Source organism: Taudactylus pleione, unplaced genomic scaffold (genome assembly GCF_031769625.1).
Source record: "Taudactylus pleione unplaced genomic scaffold, aTauple2 ptg000400l, whole genome shotgun sequence".
NCBI lineage: Eukaryota > Metazoa > Chordata > Amphibia > Anura > Myobatrachidae > Taudactylus > Taudactylus pleione.
In genome coordinates this window covers 5,578,741-5,603,819 of record NW_028284802.1, presented here as the reverse complement: position 1 = coordinate 5,603,819, position 25,079 = coordinate 5,578,741, and the positions used below count along the sequence as shown (strand labels likewise).

The 25,079-nt window shown below is 44.5% G+C and overlaps 1 protein-coding gene across 1 annotated transcript in view; it reads left to right on the top strand.

The window, feature by feature from the left end:
- Nucleotides 1-25,079, top strand: part of TNXB (tenascin XB) — a 148,125-nt gene that overhangs the window by 111,309 nt on the left and 11,737 nt on the right. The window contains 1 exon segment of the mRNA XM_088446679.1: nucleotides 658-790. Coding sequence (XP_088302805.1) covers nucleotides 658-790 — 133 coding nt within the window.

Below are 25,079 nucleotides of genomic sequence, written 5' to 3'. Positions count from 1 at the left end.
TCCTCTATGTATCTCCCATGTATTCTGTCCTCTATGTATCTCCCATGTATTCTGTCCTCTTTGTATCTCCCATGTATTCTGTCCTCTATGTATCTCCCATGTATTCTGTCCTCTATGTATCTCCCATGTATTCTGTCCTCTATGTATCTCCCATGTATTCTGTCCTCTATGTATCTCCCATGTATTCTGTCCTCTATGTATCTCCCATGTATTCTGTCCTCTATGTATCTCCCATGTATTCTGTCCTCTATGTATCTCCCATGTATTCTGTCCTCTATGTATCTCCCATGGCCATAACACCTGTCTTCTGTCCTTTATGTATTGTATATCTCCCATGCCCATGTCTCCTGTACTCTGTGTATCTCCCATGTCAATGTTCCCTGCCCTCTATGTTCCTCTCATGCTTATGTTCCCTGCCCTGTATATGTGTCTCATGCCCATGTTCCCTAAACTCTGTGTCTCTCATGCCCATGTTCCCCATCCCCTACTGTATGTTTCTCTCATGCCCATGTCCCTGCCCTCCATCTATTTCACCCCTATGTCTTCCTCTACTGTCCTCTCTCCACCTCTTCTCTCATTAGTAATTTAGTGACCTACTCTTACACCCATTTGTCAGTATATGACTATACAGATGTCAGACATACTTTTCCTTTTTAGGAGATCCATTTGTTGCCCCATCTGTCCTCCTTCACAATGAGCCAGCTCAATCCTACCACACAATATCGAGTCCAGCTTAATGCGCTGCGTAATGGTGCCAGCTCTGCGCCCATCTCCACCTCCTTTACCACAGGTAAGTGGCAGCTCAAGAGCTTAGACAAGGAGCATGCCTGTCTAAAAGTATAAACTAGTGGTATGCTATTTACATTGTATATTAAAGGTCCACAAAATTACAAATAGAAATTGTCATGAAGCATGTAATATATATTGTTTCTATGAAGCCCTGTTAAAAATAATTCTATTATATCCCCATTTCAATATACAGAATTGAATCTCCTCCCACATCTTTAGGACTGTGTCCTAATGGGATATGGGAATTCTGTCACTTGAGCTGCTGTGACATCTCTGGCACTGCCTCTGTGAATCCACCAATCTACACAGTGAATTTCTATATAAGCTGGTGATTCGCTCTCACGCTTGGCCTCTCAGGGGGGTGAATAGAGTATAATGGACATATTTAAGTACAAACATCCCAGCTATACCATGTACATTATTATAGATCTATAGATATTAATGTCAAATGGTGGCTTTATTTGCTCTAACAATTATATAAATTAGTTTTTTTTCCACATATGTCTACAGTACGTTGCTAGTTATGTTTTATTTGGTTCTACCCTCTTCTTAAAAAAAACCCACACTCTCCTCAGTGGCATTTCAGTATATAGGAAGACAAATAAAAAAAAAACATTTGACGATTAGTAAAGTACATGGGAGATCAGAGGCGGGATGGGGACAAAAGGGGGTGGAAAATACCCGGACTCACGTCTGAAGACGGGGCAAAGGGTAATTGTAAAGGGTAGGGAGGGTAGTGTAGGTATTGTTATTATCTGCGATCAGTGCTATTGTTGCTTACTGGCTCCCGATTAGTAAATACACTTTTATTTGGGGATTATCAGTCTACCTAAATGACACTCTATCAGATGGGTGGAGCCGTGCTTAGATTTCACACTGCTCTAAGCTTTGTATGTATATGCACTGTAATTTGGCGATTGTGCTCTGCACAAGTCCATCCCCCTCCATCCAACCTCCCTGGATCCATTTTGTTTACTGAGCAAAGCAATTGGTTGGTGAACGCGGATGATAATTATTTATAAAGCGCACATGACTCGTGCCACAAAGCACCTTGGTTATACTCCGCTGCTCACTGATGGTCCCCCCAAAGCACACCGTGGTGCCTATCCCAGTCTCTACGCACTGGAGAGCAGCCTCCGCTAGTACGCCTCCAGGTGTGGAAGAACCTATAGAGGCGAGCTGTGCAAGAGTGTAATTGTTGCATTATAGTCCAGTGTCCTACTTCTACAACTTTATCGCCACCTTGTCATCCAATAAGACTCAGGGGTAAATTTACTAAAGCGAGAGTTTTTAGAAGTGGAGATGTTGCCCATAGCAACCAATCAGATTCTAGCTATTATCTTCTACAAGGTGCTTGTTAAATGTTAAGTAGAATCTGATTGGTTGCTATGGGCAACATCTCCACTTCTAAAAACTGTCACTTTAGTAAATTTACCCCTTAGAGTCTTTCTCCGAAAATGCAGCTTAAATGTGTCCTCCTTATTTATGGCCTGTATTAGTCATGAGAGTGCGGGGACTTCAGGACTGTTATTACGGGGATGTCAGCTCTGTGCATGTGACGCTTTACATTAGAACGCTTTTAGTGCGCCTCCGCAGATTAATGCTTCTCCTATGGAGATGCACAACAGGTCTTATAAATCCCATATAATGCATGTAATATAACATTACTCAGAGTGCATCTGGAAACACACTCCTCTGTCAAAGTGTAATATGAAGTCACAGACAGGTTCCTAAGTATAGGCTGAGACCAGAGCAACAGACAACCCTGGGAATTGCCCCCTCTCCATCCCGTTTCCACGCACAACAAGGAGTGACGGGCAGGGCCGGATTAAGCCTTCGGGGGGCCCGGGGCACTTAAAAAAGTGGGCTACTTCCCCTCTTGTTAGCAACACCCCTCTGGCTGTGCCAGATGAGCGCCTCCTATGCGAGTCCCTCCCCCTGCACCTCCATGAGGCAGCCGCTAAAAGAAAATTAGGCTTTCCAGTTCTCACAGTATTTGGTTCAAATAGCTTTGGGTGCTGGGGTGCAAATAGGCGGTTAATCTATTTGGGCAGTGAGGGTGGGAATGATCTGACGGATGCTGATAATGTTACGTAATAGTTTTATAGTAAATATGTCAAAATAGGCCAAGATCAGTATAGGGTTGCAAGATAGACAAAATTGAGAAACCACAGATAGATTAATTATGAAGATGAAAATAAATGAGGTACAGAGATGGTAATAGCATGAGAGGTATTAAGGGGGGTATCCACTTAGCGATTTAAGCAAGCGATTGCACAATAATGGCATTGTTATCGTGCAATCACTTGCAAATTGTGCATGCATCGTTCAGGTTTAGGTCGGAAACGACCAGCGATGCGCGTGCCCGCTGGTCGTTTCCGACATCTATCATCGCTCGTACATGCTGGTCAACCTGACGACCCCGTCAGGTTCAGCATGTGCAGGGATGATGGATGTGTCTGGACTGAACGTTCAGTGTAGGCACATCACTAGACATGGAAACGAGAGCACGACTGCAATGTCGTAATCGTGCTGTCGTTTCCATGTCTACTAGTGGATACGCAGCTTTAGTTAGCTGCTCCCAGCAGGGGTGTTGGGTCAGTGGGTGCAGACAATGTTCAGGTCTCTGTGGCTGCAGCCTTTGGTACACAGTATATAAACTGTATAAAGGAGACTGATTCCTCCTGCTCTGATTGATTTATTAGGAGAGCTGCTCTTGCTGGGGCCAAAGGTGCGACATATCTGCCTGTTACTGAGGAATCTGTTATATCAGCTCATTAGGACCAAGAAGAATCCTCCCTCCAGTCTCTCAACCTCTCCTCCTGGTGTGCAGGCTGTAAATTTCTGTTATCAAAACAGTAACAGCCCTTATCTCCCACCTTCATGGACTCTCTCTCTCCCCCACTATGCCCATTTGTTTCTCCCTTTGCTCTGCACTGTCCTGAGCTGTGTGTGCTGTCAGGCTACAGTGGGAAAGTTGCCACTTTTACTACTTTACCTTATAGCTCTCATATGCCATCAGATCGGCATCTGCAGCTGTGTTCACGCTGCGTGCATGGATGGATCACTGTGCCTGTGCGGAGCTGAGGGTGAGGGGAAGGCAGGAGAGCATTGTAGTCTCTGTTGTCTCCTCCCCTTCCCCTGTCATGTGGAGCACTCGATGGTGACAGTACTGTACAGGAAGCGCTGCTGATTGGTCAGAGAGGCGTCTGCTCCCAGCAGCAGCGTGTCCCTCTCAGCTGACTTTCCTGGCCTGGCTGTAACCCTTCCGCGTCATCATCACTGAAATGACAGACGGACTCCTAGACAAATAGGTAGAAGTCCGCAGCCATTTGAAATAAAACAAAAATACAGCTTCGGCAGGGGGCCCCCTGAGAGAGGGGGCCCGGGGGTACTCGCCCCCTATGCCCCCCCCTTAATCCGGCTCTGGTGACGGGGTGCCTACTCTATAATTCATTATTAGGAATGTCTTCACTCCACCCACATCTTGCTTCTCTGCAAAGAGGGGTCATCTTCCTCCACAAGCCTGGGCTCCCCTGTACAACACCTTAGCGCATTTGTATTTGTACTGCAGAGCTGCCATTTTGTACCACCTACCAGCAGTTAGGAAGAAAAATCTGCCCCATAAGCTGCTCTGGGCTATTACATAGTGAGGCTACATGATGGATACAGGCGTGTTTATTTAGCACTGCTTGGTACACTTAGTTTCCAGCCTGTATTATGACTTGAAGATAATAACCATGATCTCTGCCAAATGCTTGTAGCCGCCTTCCAGATAAACACAACGTATCGAAAATATTTGTTATTTATTGCTCTGTCCTGTTACGTTATAGCTACATTTATCTTCCTAGAGTCCAAAAAGCCTCATCTTGCTGACTCTGTACATAGTGAAGAGGTCTTTCCAGGCTAAACAAGGATTCCTTACTGGCTCCACTGAGAGAATGGGCTCAGGGCCTCATTCAGAGATGGGCGGTATTGCAGAGCTGCACAGGAGCGCCTGTGCAATTCCCGTCCAACAAAATGCAAACGCAGCAGGAGGTGTCTGTAAGAAATACAGTAGACACCCCCTGCAGTGCATTTGTAATCCCAGTGCAGCATCTGTAGACGCAGCATCGCATCACCCATAACAACCATCGCAACCATCTGTAGACACTGTCACGCCTCCGCTCTGCAGGACCTGTTCTACACATGCGCAGAATGGTTTCTGAGTCTGTGCAGACCCTAAACTAGGGATAGGGAACCTCAGGCCCGGGGGCTGTATAAGGCCCGCGGAATCATTTGGTCTGGCCATTGGAGCTTATTTCTGCTAGCCTCATCTGGATAGCAGGGTGCCTAGAATGGCACCCTGCAGCCAGAATCTATGCAGCAGTGCCACCTGGAGTGTCCGTAGGACGCCTCAGATGGTCACATTGCTGCCCTTACAGCCCACCGTGGCACCAGCAACTGTGGCCCCGCCCAGTGTAACGTCACACCCCCGCGTGTCCTGCACCAGGCCCACGAATAATGTGATATATTTATCAAGATACCCCTTGGCAGAAAAAAGGTTCCCCACCACTGCCCTAAACCATGAGAGATGTACACTGACCATGTGGATAGCCTATATCTGAATAGGTGCCTCTGGTTGCACCTAAAGTGGCTGTATTTGTGCATGCAGCCATAGAAGCTAGATTTCCTACCTTAGGTTAATGTGAGAATCAATAGGGCTAATGTGGGGGTTCTTGCGCCTGCAAGCGGGAGCCCGTGATCCCATTGATTTTAAGCAACTGTCATCATTAGCATGCTAAGTCAGAAACAGGCTCCCCTTCCCCGTATGCAAGGCTCAGAATCGCACAAGGCTATAGATACACACCGTCGCCCACGTGTCTAGGATACGCAGTGTTTGTTGTATTTTACCTCTGTGTTTGGGATGTAAAAGTCATTCACACACAGCATAAGCTAACAAGTCAAATCTCCAAACTTGTCTCACACACACAAATAGCAACAGCTCCTCCAATAGCCTCAGTTGTAGTGATTGCTGAGCCCAGCTGCTGTCCTCATACAATAGACCAGTGTTGGCTAACCTTGACACTCCAGCTGTTATGGAACTACATAACCCAGCATGCACTGCTACAGTTTTGCTATTAGGGCATGCTAAAACTGTGGCAGGGCATGCTGGGATATATAGTTCCACAACAGCTGGAGTGTCAAGGCTAGCCAACACTGCAATAGACAATGGAATGTGCAATGCAAAAATTCTGTCATAGCATTGCAACATTTCTATAAGTGTTTATAAATATTATAACAAGCTCAATTATACATAATACAACTGTTATTGTAGTCAAAATTTCATTTATTCTGTTTGGGGTTTGTTTTTTGTCTGCCAAGAGCTGAATGCTTTCACTAAGTCTGGGCTTCAAAAAGTATTTTTTTTCTATTTTAAAAAAGCTTTGATTTAGTTTCTTAATTAGAGTGTTTATAACATCAGAGAGAATCAGATAAATATTTGGTTTATAAGGGTCTGTCCTTTGTAAGACAATGGCAATAAAACCTTTCGGGAAAAGTCTGGGGCGTTGCTGATTACCGACGGCACACACATCTGTAGTGACTGCAACCATCCCGCAGAACAAAGTTACAGTAATCGGGGTATTTAGGTTTTATTGTAGCTATATTTCTTTTGATGTCACACAATAGTTTATGTAGATCAAATAAGTTGCTATAAATCAATGAAAATTCAGAATAAAAGCTTTTAATGACTTTGTACATTGTATTCAGGAGACCCCCGAGTCTAAATGAATATTATAGAAAGAGACAATTAAATTATTGATACCTTCCAAAACATTGAATCTTTGATATTATAACACAAAGTCACTATTTGATATTAATATATATTAAAGGCAGGGCTGTAACTAGGGGTGTCTGCCTGGCAGTGCCACACAGAGCCCTGTGGGTGGTGATGTCGCTGCCGACCATGGCCTCTCCACCTGTCTAGCAGGGTGCCTGCGACGGCACCCTGCACCCAAAATTGCTGCTGCAGGGGCACCCGGAGTGTGCTTTGGATGCACCAGACACGCACTCTGCAGTGTGTACAGCATCCCAGAACATGGTGAGGACGCTCCGGGCAGTGCTTTAAATCCCGGCGTAAGAGGCTCTACCCCGGCCTTGGCACGACGCCATGCGCTCAGTGGGCGAGGCAGACACAGGGCGCAATAAAGCCCTGTTACGACTCTTATCCAAGGCTGAACTATGAACTATTTAATATACATGAAACGTACATAAATCAGAGATGTGCAGGTCAAGATTTCTGAAATCCGAATACACCCGAATTTAGGGGTTCTGAGTAGAACCGGGTCAAGGTATCGGATCACTTTTGTGACCCGATTTCAACCGAGTCCCGTTTCGGGTCTATTTTGCCGGGTCAGTACTCGGATTTAAAAATTTAACCCGGGTTTTGGATTCGGACATTTTAGCTGTTTTTATCAATTTTTAATACATTTTTATCCGAATCCAAAACCAAAACACTTGAGCGAAACCATAACGAAAACAGGAAGATGAATCCAGATCCAAAATCAAAACACTTGAGCGAAACCATAACAGGAGTATTGATCCAGATCCAAAACCAAACACTTGAGCGAAACCATAACCGAAACAGGAAGATGAATCCAGATCCAAAACCAAAACACTTGAGCGAAACCATAACGAAAACAGGAAGATGAATCCAGTTCCAAAACCAAAACACTTGAGCGAAACCATAACAGGAGTATTGATCCAGATACAAAATCAAAACACAGGGGGTTCACGCACATCTCTAACCTAAATATTGCCACAGGTTCTTTTCTGTCCCCTTCTCTAACAGGGCAAGTACAGTGTGAATAACAGGCTTGCACACTTGCTCTACTGTAGTGTACTGTGTGGTTTAGTGGATTTGTACACCTGGGAAGGGCTTGTAATATTACTGTATAACAGGGGGAGGTGTATCAAATCTTGGAGAGAGAAAAAGTGGAGAAGTTGCACCTAGCAACCAATCAGCTTCTGTAATTTTATAGAGTGTGATAGATATATTACAGCTAGCAGCTGATTGGTTGCTTTGGACAACTTCTCCACTTTATCTCTCTCCAAGGTTTGATACATCTCCCCCAATTTATCTAATTTAGCAGGCCCAGGTCCCCTGTGCGCGATCCCCCTAGAGGTGACATGATTTCTAAGTGCCAGTGTGGCGTTTCAGGTGCACATGGCCTTACTGAGACGACATCATAGTCACTGCTACAGTTGCATTTATATTTATTACATTTGCCATAGTATTATGACATTACGGAGGAGGGTATGGGTTCGGCATCTCGGCAGTCGACACTTACATTACTGGTGCCATCACTGCTCAGAATCCCAGGGCTAGCATCCTGACCGCTGGGATGCCGAAAGTGAGTAGCGGGGTTGGGGGAAGGGCTGGGGATAGGTTTAGGGTTAGGCACTAGGGGGAGGGTTAGGTTTTAGGGTGCGGGGAGGGGGAGGTTAGGTTTAGGTAGTAGGGGGGGAGGTTAGGGGGTTAGGCACCAAAGAGGGAGGGTTAGGGTAGGGAGAGGGGGAGGGTTAGGTTTTAGGGTGCGGGGAGGGGGAGGTTAGGTTTAGGTAGTAGGGGGGGAGGTTAGGGGGTTAGGCACCAAAGAGGGAGGGTTAGGGTAGGGAGAGGGGGAGGGTTAGCACAGGGCCGTAGCTAGGGTAGTGCGACCAGTGCCATGGCACAGGGCACCGCAGGGCAGGGGGCACTGTTTGGGCCTGTCAAATTTCTGTTTATCATCATCTTTTATTCCCAGCATCTTCTGGCCTCCGCTATCTCTTCCCTGGCCCTTCCCCATAAGGCCATTGCCCTTTTTCAGATCTTATTTCCCTATTTAAAAAATGGGGGGGGGGGGCACCGATGCTCTCTCTGGCACAGGGCACCAAAAAGTCTAGTTACGGCTCTGGGTTAGCATACCAACCAACAAGTGTCGGTATGTTAACTCTGTTGGGATTGTGACTGCCAGGACTTTTATACCGATTCCCGGGGGAGACGTATAAATCACTGGCCTAAGCTCCGGATCTCGGTTTTTCTACATTCTCCCCTCTCCTGACCTTGGCTAGTGTGTTCAGCCACTCTGCTGTCTGCAACATAGGATAGGATATAATGTCCAGATCACTTACTTCAGTGTCTACCTGTTACTGCGAGAACCTAATCCTGTCCGTAATGATTAGATTTCCCTTTTGCTCAGCCTAGACATGGGGCACATCAGCTGGAACAGCCACAGACATGTTAGATTATGGGGGATATGTGTCTGAAAGAGTGGAGAAGTGGAGAAGTTACCCATAGCAACAAATCATCTCCTTTTATTTTATAGAATGTACTTGATAGATGACAGCTAGAAGCTGATTGGTTGCTATGGGCAACCTCTCCACACTTTAGAAAGTTTGAGACATTTCCTCCAATATTCATCTGGATGGCATGTCCCCTTGTACTCACGGTGCCCCATTACCTGCTTCTCTAGCAGCCAGTTCCAAGTAAGCTCAGACTCAGAACCTCTCCATTATAATGGAGGTCTCTCCAATGTGAGCTCCAGCATCCATGTTCCAGAGCCACTTGTTCATTTGTGGTATACTGTACGTAATATATTACAACTCACCAAGGAAGCGCTGCCATGGACAACTCCTTTATGGAAGGAAGACTCATCCATGGTCAACAATTATATATATATATTATATGTCTTTCACCTGGTCTTCCATGCTCCTGGCTGCCCAGCTCCTGGTACATTCCTCAAGCTGACCGTATTGTGGGGCAGCTTTTCGTCAGGGCAACCTGAGTGGTTTAGAGACTAATTGATCTATTGAAGTTTACCTACACACTACTGGGAGAGCCTTATGGTGCTGAACATCACTTGTCCCCCAATTTCTAAGGTCCTATGACCACACCTTGCTCAACTTGTGCCACCAACCAGCTCATGCCTTTGTAATGAAAAGAGGCTGTGTAGACGCTTCCTTGGACAGTGGAGCTACAGTAATGGCCATCCCGTCTCCATTGGCCACGCCAGACCTATCTTACAACAAGGAGTTTCAGAAAGGAAAACCATTTAATTCTCTACTGTAGGATACCATTTTTTTTGCATTTCTATCAAAGTCAAAGTTTATCTTTTTTTTTTTAAATATATATACAAAATTAATATACTGTATATATTTTGTCCCTACATAGATCACAGAAAACCAAATACCATTAAAAAAATCCCTAGATATTCTCATCATCAGTCTACTGAGCTGTTTGACTATTTACAAGTGTAGCTGGCTGATACAATACTATAATTATGGGGCTGTAGCAAATTTGTTGTCAGAGTATTGAATGTACATTAGGGGTACATTTGCTAAAGTGAGAGTTTATAGAAGAGAGTTTTAAAAGTGATGTTGCCCATAGCTACCAAACACATTTAACTCACACCTTCTAGTAGATAATAGCTAGAATATGAATGGTTGCTATGGGCAACATCACTTTTAAAACTCTCTTCTAAAAACTCTCACTTTAGTAAATGTACCCCTAGATCTACAGTATTGCATCAAAAGTCCCCTGAGCAGTAGAGTGTCACAGCTGATTGGATGCTATGAGCAACCTCTCCACACAGCACTTATCAGTCAGCATGGTCCAACCAATTACATCCTGTAATGTGTAAACTGGGTAAGTTAAAATGCTGTATTTCAACCATAAGGCAGCATAACATTTACTGTTGATGAATTAAAAATAATATATATATATATATGCTCATTGAAGTAGTTAGCAATAATGTGATAGATAATAGTGCTCCTCTTAATTTTCCAAAAACAATCTCCCACAATCTTTCATTTACAATTGTTATTTTTTTGCTAATACATACTGCTTTTATATCTAAATTAGCAGTATAAGAAGCTTTAGGGTCTGATTCTGATTGGACGCTAGTCTGATAATCACACAACTGGACAATGGGCCTGATTCAGAGCCGCTCGTAAGCGGCCTCTCGTTCGCTCCGAGCGATGTTTGCCCAACTGTGCATGCGTACGGATCGTTATACGCATGCGCGAACCAGTCAGTGTGGTCGAAATTCATGTGCTCGCAAAATAGCGAGTGCCTGCTATTTTGAGTGACAGAATGAGGCGTATGTGGGTGGTAACAGGGGAAGGTGCTTGAAAACGGGGAGTGGAGATCAGAACGCAGGCGTGCTTAAAGGTCAAAGCGGGCGTTTTATGGGTGTGCATAATTAAAACAGCAGCGTCATTGACCACGTCACTGGGTTATTTAATAGCCAGAACTGCTCGCAAAATTGTGGTAGCAAAAACCAACCACAAGAATAGCGAGCAGTTCATACCCTGGTCGATGTACTCGATTAATCTAATAAATAGGGGACATGACGTAGGATGCGAGCGGCCAGGGGGCGTAGTTTCCCAAAAAACGACCGTAAGTTTTGTTCGCTCGTTCAGACCTAGAGGCATGAACAGACCGCAAAGAGCGAACGGTTCATTGGAATAGCCACCCCTATTTTCTGGACGAGCGAGCGCTAATTGCGTCCGGCTCTGAATCAGGCCCAATGTCTTCTGCGCATGCGCCTGAGTCGCATCACGCAGGCATCCTTGTGCGCACAGAGCCGCAGAACAAACTTAAACGCCACCATCTTTAAATGTCCATAAATGCTTTCCTGATATTGCCACATCCTGAGCACGGCGTCGGCTTGTAAATGAGTTTGCTCCAGCTGTCATATTTCCTCTTTCAACATCTTCAAAGCTGAATTTTGCATGGCAAACCCAAGTGCTGTTTGCTTATTCAACTAATTACTTTTTGACAAACAAAAAAAAAAAATGTCTCTAACGATTTCAAATTCCTGAAGCCCCATCTTGGACGTTTTAGAGGAGCCGGCACAGAATGTTTGACATCTGATCCGTATCAGCGGTGTCACGGCAGCTAAGCTCTGCTGACAAACGCAACGCACTTCCCAAAACACTTAAGACGGAGATTGCTTTGAAATGAAATAATTGTTCTTCTTCATTATGATTCATTGCCCCATGATCCAAGATATAATTGTTCTTCTGCTCAGAGGGATGTTCATGTCTTTCAATCCCTCTAAAACTTTGTCATGTTTCCTACAACTTTTCCACACTTCCCCTGTCTGCTGTGGGGGATTCCTGTTATCCCCTTCTAAAACCACATTGGTGCTGTGAAACACCCATTAAGCATTTATCTAGCAGGCTGTGTTATGGTGGCCATACGAGCTGTGGTATTGTAGCCGTCATACCCTATATGGTCTGATTAATAAAAGCCATGCTTTAATTTTAGGGCATGTTCGTTATTGCAGTGGGAAGATGATTCTGGATAGCTGTCTGTGCACTCACTAATCTTCCCAAAAGCCCCCAATGATGCCAGAGTGATCTAGTCAACAGGTTCTCAAACTCGGTCCTCAGGATCCCAAACAGTGCATGTTTTCCAGGTCTCCTCACAGAATAAGAAGTTAAATTATTAGATCACCAGTGGGTAATGAATACACCTGTGCACCTGCTGGGTGACCTAGAAAATGTGAACTGTGTGGTGTTCTGAGGACCGAGTTTGAGAACCACTGATCTAGACGGTCATCCAGTTCAGCCACACACACACATGCTCAAATTAGAGACTAGTCTTGTCGCTTGCACCAAGTACCCATGTACCCAAGTACCCATGTGTGTCTTACTGTACAGACGAGAGAGCCCTGCAGTCATTTTATCCTATTCCACCACCTACAAGATGCTTGCTGCGACATTTGTTAAAACTCCTGCAAGTATTGTACAATTAATTGCGGCACTCATCACAGTAACTGATTACCATTTTGACAAGTGCTTTCCATACATATCTACTCTCCCGGAAGGTGCAAGAGGATCCAGATCTTTTGGGTAGTCCCCTACACTGCAAAAATTGGATGGATAACCTGTATCCCTCCAACTTCCTACTGAAGGATGGGGAGATAATTACCAAGAATCGTGGCTTTGCATGGAGGGGGCTTAGTTATAAAGGCGTGTATTGCGTCATTATAAACCCGCTCCCACCCCATGGACCTGCGGGAATGTAGTTTGGAAGCCGACGGTCTAAATCCCGACCGCCGGCTTCCAGGCATTCTAATACCGGCGTGGTACTAATGACAGGCATCTAAATCTAGAAGCCTGTCATTAACCAGACGCCGGAAGACTGACGCCCGGCATCCCGATCGAAGTGGTGCCGGGCGCCGGGCGCGGACAGCCGCCGTTAGGTTTAGGGCTCCCGGGGGGGTCTTAGGGTTAGACGCCCCCCCCCCGAGAGGTTAGGGTTAGGATAGGGGAAGGGGGGTTAGGGTTAGGCACCCCCGGGAGGAGGTTAGGGTTAGGCACCCCACCCAGGTTTAGGCGGCAGGGAAGGGGGGGGTTAGGTTTAGGCACTTAGAGGGGGGATTAGGGTTAGGCACCCCTAAGGGAGGGTTAGGGGGGGAATTAGGTTAGCGATACTTACCTTAGGGACGATCAGGATTTTCACCCTTGCCAGGCTGCCGCTGTCTGGACTTGAACCGCCGGACATGTGTCCAGAGGTAATACCTACTACACCCGACCTGCGAATTGTGGAATTTTGTGGTGGTGGGAGAGGGGACCAATGACGTGTGAGCCCCGCCCCCAGTGTGGTCAGCTGCATCTCCTCTCTAGGCTTCTCCCAAAGAGAAGCACATCAAAGTTGGCAAGTATGCAGGAAGTACACAATCTCTGCATGAAGACAATGCCGATATTTACAGACACTGAACGATTGCAACCCATTGGGCATGTGCAAAAGATGCACTGCGCACGCACAACAATTGATTTGTGACTACGCTCGCCCAGAGGATTCACTTGCAAGTTGAATGACAGGTAATCAGCGTTTGGAGGAGGCAACGGTGGGGTGGTGACAAATACACGGGCGTGTCTGACCGTTTCATGGGCATGCATAGATTAGCCATTGCGATCTCCTTCGGAGCATGAGAGCTCTCAGGGTGTCAGAAGAGGAGACGCAGTGTTTGAGACAGCTCGGACTTGACAAAGGCTGCGTAGCTACCCGACCTGTGTCGATGTTGCCGATGGATATGAGAAGGTAGCAGGGGGTGTCCCTATGCTCGGCTAAGCTTTGGATGGCATTAGCATATTGTAGCAATTGCTGTCCGTGAGAGATCTCCGTTACGATTACATTACCGGAAATATCTGAATACTGTGGAGAGGGGGTTATTGTCGTGGAATTGTGCGAGGGGGAGGTGACTCGAGTACTTTGTACCAGCCTCCTCTCGGTGTACCTGCTCACTAATAATCATTTATAAATGTACTATAAGTCAGTCCTCAAGGATATAAATAATGCAGAGCAATAAAAAGAGTTAGTATAATAAAGTGGGGCACTCATTAAGCAGTATCTCCTAAAATATAACCTTTATTACATAAATGAAAGCGAATTATAAAAACAGAATGTGAAGTGATATGTACTGTAACATGTATGTAGTTTATATTGTCAGTTAAAAAACGGACACCTCAAATATAGGGTATTTACCCCAGTCCTTGGAATACCCTAGATTTGAGGTGTCCTTTAGCTAGAATGCAGCTTTTGGTATTAGAGGTGTATTATTATCCAGGCCAATTACACTGCACAACAACGAAAATGTTTCTGATGTGAAAATAGTTACTTCTAATTGATGTCAGCATGCACAGAATGAATATGACATTTAAAACGCTCAGCTAGCTCTGAGTTCTGAGATATAGCCCATTTATGACGATGTTGGGGTATTCCTAGTGAAGTGGGCATAATGGAGAGAATCTTACCAGCAATCTGTGTTCCGCGCAGAGGGGGCGGGGCCTAATGACCCAATTAAATGAATCAGTTATTTGTCCCGTCCCCTATTCAAATATATGCGATTCACGGGATTACCCACACAAGATAACTGTGGTGCACTGAGTGACAAGCATAGTGAGCGATTCCACCAAGACATTTCAGCAATGGAACAAAGGCCCTCATTCAGAGCCACTCGCTAGCGGCAGTACGCTCGTTCCGAGCGATGTTCGCACATCTGCGCATGCGTACGGTTTTTAGTACGCATGCGCGAACCAGTCAGTGCGGCCGAAAATCATTTGTACGCAATATAGCGAGTGCCTGCTATTTTGAGTGACAGAATGAGGCGTATGTGGGTGGTAACAGGGGAAGGTGCTTGAAAACGGGGAGTGGAAATCAGAACGCAGGCGTGCTTAAAGGTCAAAACGGGCGTTTTATGGGTGTGCATATTTAAAACAGCAGCGTCATTGACCACGTCACTGGGTTTTTTTTAAGCCAGAACTGTTCGCAAAATTGTGGTAGCAAAAACCAACCACAAGAATAGCGAGCAGTTCATACGCTGGTCGATGTACTCGATTAATCTAATAAATAGCGGACATGACGTATGGTGCGAGCGGCCAGGGGGCGTTTTTAACAAATAAACGAGCGTATGTTTTGCTCGCTCCTTCAGACTTAGAGGTGTGAACAGACTGCAATTTGCGAACGGATCATTTGAATAGCCACCCCTTGTTTTTGAACGAACGACCGCAAATAGCGAACGGCTCTGAATCAGGCCCAAAGATATTAGGGTAGGTGATCACTACTGTTGGACAGTGACAAGAGATGCCCCAGAAGGGGAGTACAAGCGACAAGCAAAGAGAAAGCACCCCCATGAATAGGCCACTATATTACATAGTACTTTCCTATGCTGTATGTTTGTTTCCTATGCTGTATGTTTGTTTCCTATGCTGTATGTTTGTTTCGTATGCTGTATGTTTGTTTCCTATGCTGTATGTTTGTTTCCTATGCTGTATGTTTGTTTCCTATGCTGTATGTTTGTTTCGTTTTGTGTTCTTATTTGTGATTGATGGAATTAAAACAACTGTTATTTATATTCTATCAAAAAAATATCAGATTATTTTAAAATAGCTTTTCTCTATGACTATATTACTAATGTACATACAGTATAGTGTAAGTAGTGTAGCTCAAAAAATAGAGCTAGTAAAAACATTCTGAAATCATTTTAGTTTTTCTTGACCTACACATACACACATATATACATACTTCTGCATGTGCCCCCCTCTTTGTACTCATGTAGCCCCTCAGGTGAAAATGACTTTGCACAGGTGGAGTGGCGGATAAGTTTTGTGTTTTATATATATATATATATATATATATATATATATATAAAATATTTATTTTTAACACAAAACTTAACCGCCACTCCGCCTGTGCAAAGTAATTTTCACCTGAGGGGCTAAATGAGTACAAAGAGGGGGGCACAAGCAGAAGTTTTGCCTAGGGTGCCTAGAAGTCTAGCACTGGCCCTGCTTACTATGTTAAAGCAAATGATGTTTGGAGCACTTGATAATTTTTTTCACTTTTGCGCACTGATAGTCACTCTCTGGCAGAAGTCAGACACAGTAAATCATTTATTTGCACAGGTTAAATGTCTGCTAGTAGTAACGTGTATATAGTTCTATTGAAAACACTTTCACTCCATCCTAGCTATATGGTAGGAATGTGTCTGGTGTCGCTCTGGGCAAAAGAGAAAATTAGTGGGTGTGTATATCACCTTCTTAAACACATATTAATGCTATTTACAGACAGGAGGGATAATATACTATGTTATGACACTTTTTAATTACAGCTGACCCAGCAATAGAACGAATTTAACAGTAAATCTGATGTAAAGATCACTACTCTACAAATATAAGGGCCATAATATATATATGTACAGTGTCTGTGTATATATATATATATATATACATATATATATGTTTGAGAAGGTGATATACACAACCACTAATTTGCTCTAATTATATTTTGGCCAGAGTGACACCAGACACATTCCTACCATATAGCTAGGATGGAGTGAAAGTGTTTTCAATAGAACTACAGTACATGCATGTTACTATCAGACAATTAACCAGTGCACATAAATGAGTTACTGTGTCTGACATCTGCCTGTGGTTATAAATAAGTATCAAAGAGAATCTCCCTAAGAGTGACTATCAGTGTGAAAAGAGAAAAAATTATCAAGTGCTTTAAACATTATTTGCTTTAAAATAGTAAGGGTATCTAAGCACTCCATGGGAATATAGTAAGGGTATCTAAGCACCCCATGGGAATATAGTAAGGGTATCTAAGCACCCCATGGGAATATAGTAAGGGTAACTAAGCACCCCATGGGAATATAGTAAGGGTATCTAAGCACCCCATGGGAATATAGTAAGGGTATCTAATCACCCCATGGGAATATAGTAAGGGTATCTAAGCACCCCATGGGAATATAGTAAGGGTATCTAAGCACCCCATGGGAATATAGTAAGGTTATCTAAGCACCCCATGGAAATATAGTAAGGTTATCTAAGCACCCCATGGGAATATAGTATGGGTATCTAAGCACCCCATGGGAATATAGTAAGGGTATCTAATCACCCCATGGGAATATAGTAAGGTTATCTAAGCACCCCATGGAAATATAGTAAGGTTATCTAAGCACCCCATGGGAATATAGTAAGGGTATCTAAGCACCCCATGGGAATATAGTAAGGGTATCTAAGCACCCCATGGAAACATAGTAAGGTTATCTAAGCACCCCATGGGAATATAGTAAGGGCATCTAAGCACCCCATGGGAATATAGTAAGGGTATCTAATCACCCCATGGGAATATAGTAAGGTTATCTAAGCACCCCATGGAAATATAGTAAGGTTATCTAAGCACCCCATGGGAATATAGTAAGGGTATCTAAGCACCCCATGGGAATATAGTAAGGGTATCTAAGCACCCCATGGAAACATAGTAAGGTTATCTAAGCACCCCATGGGAATATAGTAAGGGCATCTAATCACCCCATGGGAATATAGTAAGGGTATCTAAGCACCCCATGGGAATATAGTAAGGGTATCTAAGCACCCCATGGGAATATAGTAACTAAGCACCCCATGGGAATATAGTAAGGGTATCTAATCATCCCATGGGAATATTGTAAGGGTATCTAATCACCCCATGGGTATATAGTAAGGTTATCTAAGAACCCCATGGGAATATAGTAAGGGTATCTAATCATCCCATGGGAATATAGTAAGGGTATCTAATCACCCCATGGGAATATAGTAAGGTTATCTAAGCACCCCATGGCAATATAGTAAGGGTATCTAAGCACCCCATGGCAATATAGTAAGGGTATCTAATCACCCCATGGGAATATAGTAAGGGTATCTAAGCACCCCATGGCAATATAGTAAGGGTATCTAAGCACCCCATGGGAATATAGTAAGGGTAACTAAGCACCCCATGGCAATATAGTAAGGGTATCTAAGCACCCCATGGGAATATAGTAAGGGTATCTAAGCACCCCATGGCAATATAGTAAGGGTATCTAATCACCCCATGGGAATATAGTAAGGGTATCTAAGCACCCCATGGCAATATAGTAAGGGTATCTAAGCACCCCATGGGAATATAGTAAGGTTATCTAAGCACCCCATGGGAATATAGTAAGGTTATCTAAGCACCCCATGGAAATATAGTAAGGGTATCTAAGCACCCCATGAGAATATTATACACATGGAATTGGACTGATACTTCCACAGTGCCTTAGCAGTCTAGAACTGCAGTGTGATAACCTACTGGATCACACACAATTGTGTTAAAGTGTGTCCAGATGTTTAACTGGTTTCTATAACACAGATTGTTGAAAAGAATGAGTGAATTACAGAGGGTTTACTGGTTACTGGAGAATACTGCAGGCAGATACACACTATTTGTACCTATACAGAGAGGGCTGAATACTCAATTGATTTGACCTTTTGTGGATAACAGATGAGTCACTGCTGAGAGCAGCTGAATGAATGTCATTGGAGATTGATCCCAGTTGCACAAAGGTCAGCATCTTTGTAACAGAATAAATAGTCACTATGTGTAGTTATATAACATTTTCATTCTAGTAACCAGCAGCATTCAGAATATATAAGAGCCATTAGCAGATAGTAGTGTATTTTCTGTTTTTATAATTCGCTTTTAATTTATGTAATAAAGGTCATATATTAGGAGATACTGCTTAATGAGTGCCCCACTTTAGAATACTAACCCTTTTTCTTGCATGTGATATTTATTCTAGGGCACACCTCCCATGACAAATTGAATATAATAGATATATATATTTACTAGATCATATGTATGGATGCAGTATATAATATGTAAAGAATTGAACTGCTCTTGTGCGGGTACTAAGGCCCTGATTCAGAGCCGGACGCTCTGACCGGAGCGCTCGCTCTGAATCAGGGCCCACCTCCATTAATATGGAGCGTCCTCCTGGACGCTCGTATGGCTGTGGGTCACCACCCACAGCATATACGAGCGTGCAGGATGATGGTCGCAATGGTCTTGACCATCGCGACCATCGAAACTGCGAGCAAAAGCCTGCGGTTGAGTTTTTCAACCGCAAGGCCAGGAGTGATTTTGGCTCTATCAGAGCCAAAATCACTCCCACTGACATCACTAGTGATGTCAGTGGGGCCGGCTTCAGACGGAAGGCATTCCCTTGGGAACGCCTCCGTCTGGCAGGCACGCCCCCGGCACGCCCACCAAAGGGGGCGTGCTGTCAGTCAACATCGACAGCACGCCCCCTTTGATGAGACACTCCGAGCGAAGGAAAGTCCTTCGCTCGTCGCGTCTCGCGCATGCGCACGACGGAGCTCCCTCTGTCGTGCGCATGCGCAGTGCAGACCATCGACCCACTTGCGAGCGGACAGCCACTCGCAAGTGGGTCTGAATGAGGGCTTAAATCCCCTTCTTCAAAATAATGCAGAGCCTCAGTGATGTCACTGATTAGTAGTGAATTGATCGGTTGAATACTGGTGGAGCCTGCAGAATGGCTGCTTCTACTGTACGTAGCTGACAGGTCCACTGTATGTGAGAATTAGCATATCACATATATACATGACAACCATTCTGCACCAAGACCTCCAATTAGTGTGTTTAGTTTTTTTTTTTTGCTCACTTATATAAATACAGTATTCCTTGGGGTAGATTTACTAAAGCTTCTAAAACAGACAAATAGTGATTTTTTTTTCTCCATATCAACCAATCAGATTCTGTCTATCATTTTCTATAATGCAATAGAGAAATGATAACTAGAAATCTGATTGGTTGCGATGGGTAAAACAATCGCTTGTCTGTTTTAGAAGCTTTAGTAAATCTACTCCCTTGTCTGTTTCTTTTTAAAAGTCTAGAAGGTTTGGTCATTCAGGCCTAGGAATAATGTTAGTTTTCTTGGACAATAGAGACATTTTCATCACATTGACTGAACTAAATCATCAATCACCTCATAGACCTGAAGTAAATGTGAGTGCGCAGAGTAATTCATGGTCAGTGCACTCTCCAGGGGCAGAATTCACTGTTTACCTTCCAAAAAACATTGGCTTTGGATGGCATCCACACACATATAACTCAGACCGGATGTCTTCTAGAGGACTGAACTAATCTGGGCGGGTCGGAAAAGTCCAATCTCAGGGGCTCACAAACTATAAACTATATATTCCAGATGATCATGAGCTAAATGTGTTTACTCTTAAACAATTTAACGGCTAAGTGCAGTTTTCAAAACAAAAGTAGAGGTAAACATGCCCTTAAAATGTACCAGCAGCTGCACACAGCAGGGGCAGCTATTTCTGGCCATGCCTCATGCCTCATGCCTCATGTCTCAGTCATGTCAAGCTGCATTCTCTAAACTATTGGTTTAACTGAAAACATGGCTGCCTCCACAATGTATAGCAGATAGGGGCACTATAATTGCAAGTGTATAGCAAAGTGCGTCTGGACACCTGACCTATTGGCAAAGTAACCAGGGAAGGACACTGGGAAACTTAATAGATGGTATGATGTAAATATATGTATATAACCACAGACATTACACTGGGAGTACTGGGTGTACAGGATGATAAGTTAGCTGAGCAGCAGAGGTGTTGGTGATGGCTGGTACACATGGTACACACGGTACAGCTTAACCAGGTCTCAGGTTTATTTAGCCAGGTAGAACAAAAAGGTGGCATAGAGACAGGGATGAACGGGTACTAAAGCAATGCGGGAGCAGCCTGGAGCGTAAGGAGTGTTGTAGTACGCTGAGTGGCAGGGTGGTATATGCCCGTCTCTTTAGGGCTCTGATGGCTGGGAGTCTCAGAGGGCACATTCAGTCACCTAGAACGCTTAGGAGGTAAGATGCACCAAGAGGGCACGCATGCACAGTAGTGTGTCTTGGAGCTCAGGCCTTCTGCTGAGCTGCGGCGGGTCCCAGAGACAGGTGTAGTAGGTATTACCACCGGCCGCATGGTCGACTGTTCAATTCCCGACAGCGGAAGCCCGGCAGGCGTGAAGATCAAGATCGTTAAAAAGGTATTACTAAGTATTAACTAACCTAATTTTACCCCCTAACCCTAACCCTCCCTTAGGGGTGCCTAACCCTAACCTCCCCCCAAGTGCCTAACCCTAACCCTCCCAAGTGCCTAAACCTACCCCACCCTTCCCCGCAGCTTAAACCTAAGTCTCCCGGGGGAATAGCTAACCCTAACCTCCCCCTGGGGGTGCCTAACCCCCCTTCCCCTATCCTAACCCTAAGTACCCCCTGGGAGCCCCTAACCTAACCCTCCCCCCCGTGGCTGTCCGCACCCGGCGGCCGGCTTACATTCGATTGGGATGCCAGGCTCCTGGCGTAGGTAAAATGACAGGCGTTGGGATTTCGACACCTGTCATTAGACCCATGCCAGTATTAGGCAGTCAGGATGCCGACGGTCGGGATTTAGACCGTCGGCATCCCGACTGCATACCTCTGGGGGTATGCAGCATAGAAGCATAGAAAAAAGAATGTCTCTTTGTTGGCGCACAATGAAAACCATATTAAAACATAACCTTGAATGTGTTCAATAAAATTCTAATTACCTTTCCAGTGAAATATAAAAAGAAATTAAGGCCCTCATTCAGAGCCGTACGCTCTGAGCAGAGCGCATGCTCTGCATGAGGGCCGGGCTCCATTTTCATGGAGCGTCCTCCTGGACGCTCGTATAGCTGTGGGTCACCACCCACAGGCTATACGAGCGTGCATTTTGATGGCCGCGATGGTCGTGACCTTCGCGACCATCGAAATTGCGAGCCGGAGCCTGCGGTTGAGGTTTTCAACCGCAAGCTCCGGATTGATTTTGGCTCTATCAGAGCCAAAATCACTCCCACTGACATCACTAGTGATGTCAGTGGGCCGGCTTCTGACGGGAGGCGTTCCCGTGGGAACGCCCCCGTCAGGGAGGCACGCCCCCGGCACGCCCACCAAAGGGGGCGTGCTGTCAATCAACATTGACAGCACGCCCCCTTTGATCGGACACAACGAGCGAAGGAAAGTCCTTCGCTCGTCGTGTCTGGCGCATGCGCATGACGGAGCTCCCTCCGTCGTGCGCATGCTCAGTGCAGACCATCGACCCACTTGCGAGCGGACAGCCGCTCGCGAGTGGGTCTGAATCAGGCCCTAAATGTGCAAAAATGTTATATAGAACAAAAATTGTTTGAATAATAGAAATAATGTCAAATCTATTTCGCTTTCCAACGTGTTATCTCTCATTTATTTCTGCTGGGCATTATACGTAATATATCTGCTGTAAGCAAATTGTGTTCAATGTTGCAATCGTAACAAGGAAACTGCACGATGTCTGGATTCTTTCATGTGAAGTATCAAAGTGACTGATATGTTTCAATATTTGTTGTCTCATGACGTTTCAGTTTATAACTTCCAAAAAAACATTTATTTCTCATACAATTGTCCAAGTACAGTTTGGCAGTATGCCCACATCAATTATTTCGGAAGATGGATCGTGAGCTCCAAAAGCACTTTTATTTCTCACGGTGCAAATTTTGTAATATATCCACTTCAATTATTTATGGAAACAAATCAAATAATATAATCTTCAGCTGTTCAGAAAGCGTTAATGTATATTGTCATACACGCTATCTTATTATGTGGTTATTTAGAAGTTATCTGGAGTACAAAAATAATCTCAAAAAGTTTACACATGCGCGCTATATGAGGTTATTAAATATGTCTGAGATTCAAAATCTCTTATATAGTGTACATATTAAACCTCTAGGACATCATAATAAATTCACATCTCATGGAGCATTCATGTATTTCTCCTGTTTATTTATATTTCCCCTAAAAATTATTATTTGGGGTTAATTTTTATAATTCAGAAGCCTTTATGCGATTGCTTATGCGATATCAATATAATATTATCTCATATACTGTGTATATATATATATATTCATGAGAGCACTTTATTTGGACACATAGTACTCTTATGCTGTCAGATCTTTAATTCACAGTGGGCCTGATTCAGAGCCGGACGCTCTGAATCAGGGCCCTCCTACATGAAAATGGAGCGGCCTCTTGGACGCTCGCATAGCTGTGGGTGACCACCCACAGCTATAGTGAGCGTCCATGATGATGGTCGCGATGGTCAAGACCATCGCGACCATCGGGCTTGCGACGGAGACCCTGCGGCTCTATCAGAACCAAAATCACTCCCACTGACATCACTACTGATGTCAGTGGGGCTGGCCCCCGGCATGCCCACCAAAGGGGGCGTGCTGTCAATCAACATCGACAGCACGCCCCCTTTAGTGCGAGACCCGGAGCGACGGCTATCCCGCCGCTAGCCGGGTCTCGCGCATGCGCACGACGGAGCTCCCTCCGTCGTTCACATGCGCAGTAGCGCACCATCGACCCGCTTGCGAGCGTCCTGCGCTCGCGAGCGGGTCTGAATGACCCCCAGTGTTTGTACCTTTGCCAAGTAATTTAAATATATATACTCTTATGAAGGCTCTCAATTGTTCGAGCATTTCACATTGATCTGAGGGCCTGATTCAGACCCGCTCACAGCTCCGTCGTGCGCTTGCGCGAGACCCTAATAATGACGGCCAAGCCGTCGTTATGGGTCTCGCACCAATAGGGGGCGTGCTGTCGATGTTGATTGACAGCACGCCCCCTTTGGTGGGCGGGCCGGGGGCGTGGCTGCCCAGACGGAGGCGTTCCCATGGGAGCGCCTACCGTCTGGGTCCCGCCCCACTGACATCACTAGTGATGTCAGTGGGAGTGCTTTTGGCTCTGATAGAGCCAAAAGCACTTCTGGGCTTGCAGCAGCGAGACCCTACCGCAGGGTCTCGTCGCAAGCCCGATGGTCGCGATGGTCTTGACTATCGCGACCATCATTTTGGCCGCTCGCTATAGCTGTGGGTGGTCACCCACAGCTATGCGAGCGGCCAGGAGGCCGCTCTAAAAAGGAGCAGAGACGGCCCTGATTCAGAGCGAGCGCTCTGTCAGAGCATCCAGCTCTGAATCAGGGCCTGAGTCCCTCTGTTCTAAAGGTGCATACACACGTAACGATTTTTTGAACGATTTAACTATAACAACGTCGTTATCGTTCAATCGTAGATAAAAAATCGTTCAGTTTCTGAGTTATAACGATGAACGATTATCATTCATGCGTGTTCCTGTTTGTAGTTTGTAGTTCATTCTGACTGACCAACTGAACGATTTTCATTAAGGGAAGTTACAAAAATCGTTTGTAGTTCAAAAAATCGTTCATTACACTTTCAATAATCTGACAGATAATCTGATAGATAATCTGACAGATAATCGTTCATAAAATCGTTGGTAACAAAATCGTTGTGTGTGTATGCAACTTAAAGGTGCATATACACACACAGAGATTTTTTGAACGATTATCGATAACAATATAGTTTATCGTTCAATTGTTGGAAAAATTGTTCACTTTCTGAGTTAAAACGATGAACGATTATCGTTCATGTGCGCTCATGTTTGTTGTTTGTAGTTTAGTCAGACTGACCAACTCAACGATTTTCAGTAATATGGGAATATGCAAAAATTGTTTGTAGTTCATAAATATTGTTTATTGCTTTTAGTAAAAGAACGATTTTAGTAAACGATTTTCGTTAATTTTTCCATTGAAAAATTTAACGAAAATCATTTACTAAAATTGTTCATTTACTAAATTGTTGTGTGTGTATGCAGCTTAACTCTTTAAATAATTATATCACATTGATATCATCTCAGATGTTGCTTTAAGGAAAATACAATTACCCACAAGTGCACTTATTGTGTTTGTTAGTCATTTCTTACTTAATATACATTGTTTCCTTAGACTTTAATTATAATATGCAGTACTGACAAAAAGTGGTTTAAACATATGTTGTCATTTATATGTTAGGTGATTCTCACACTCCCAGA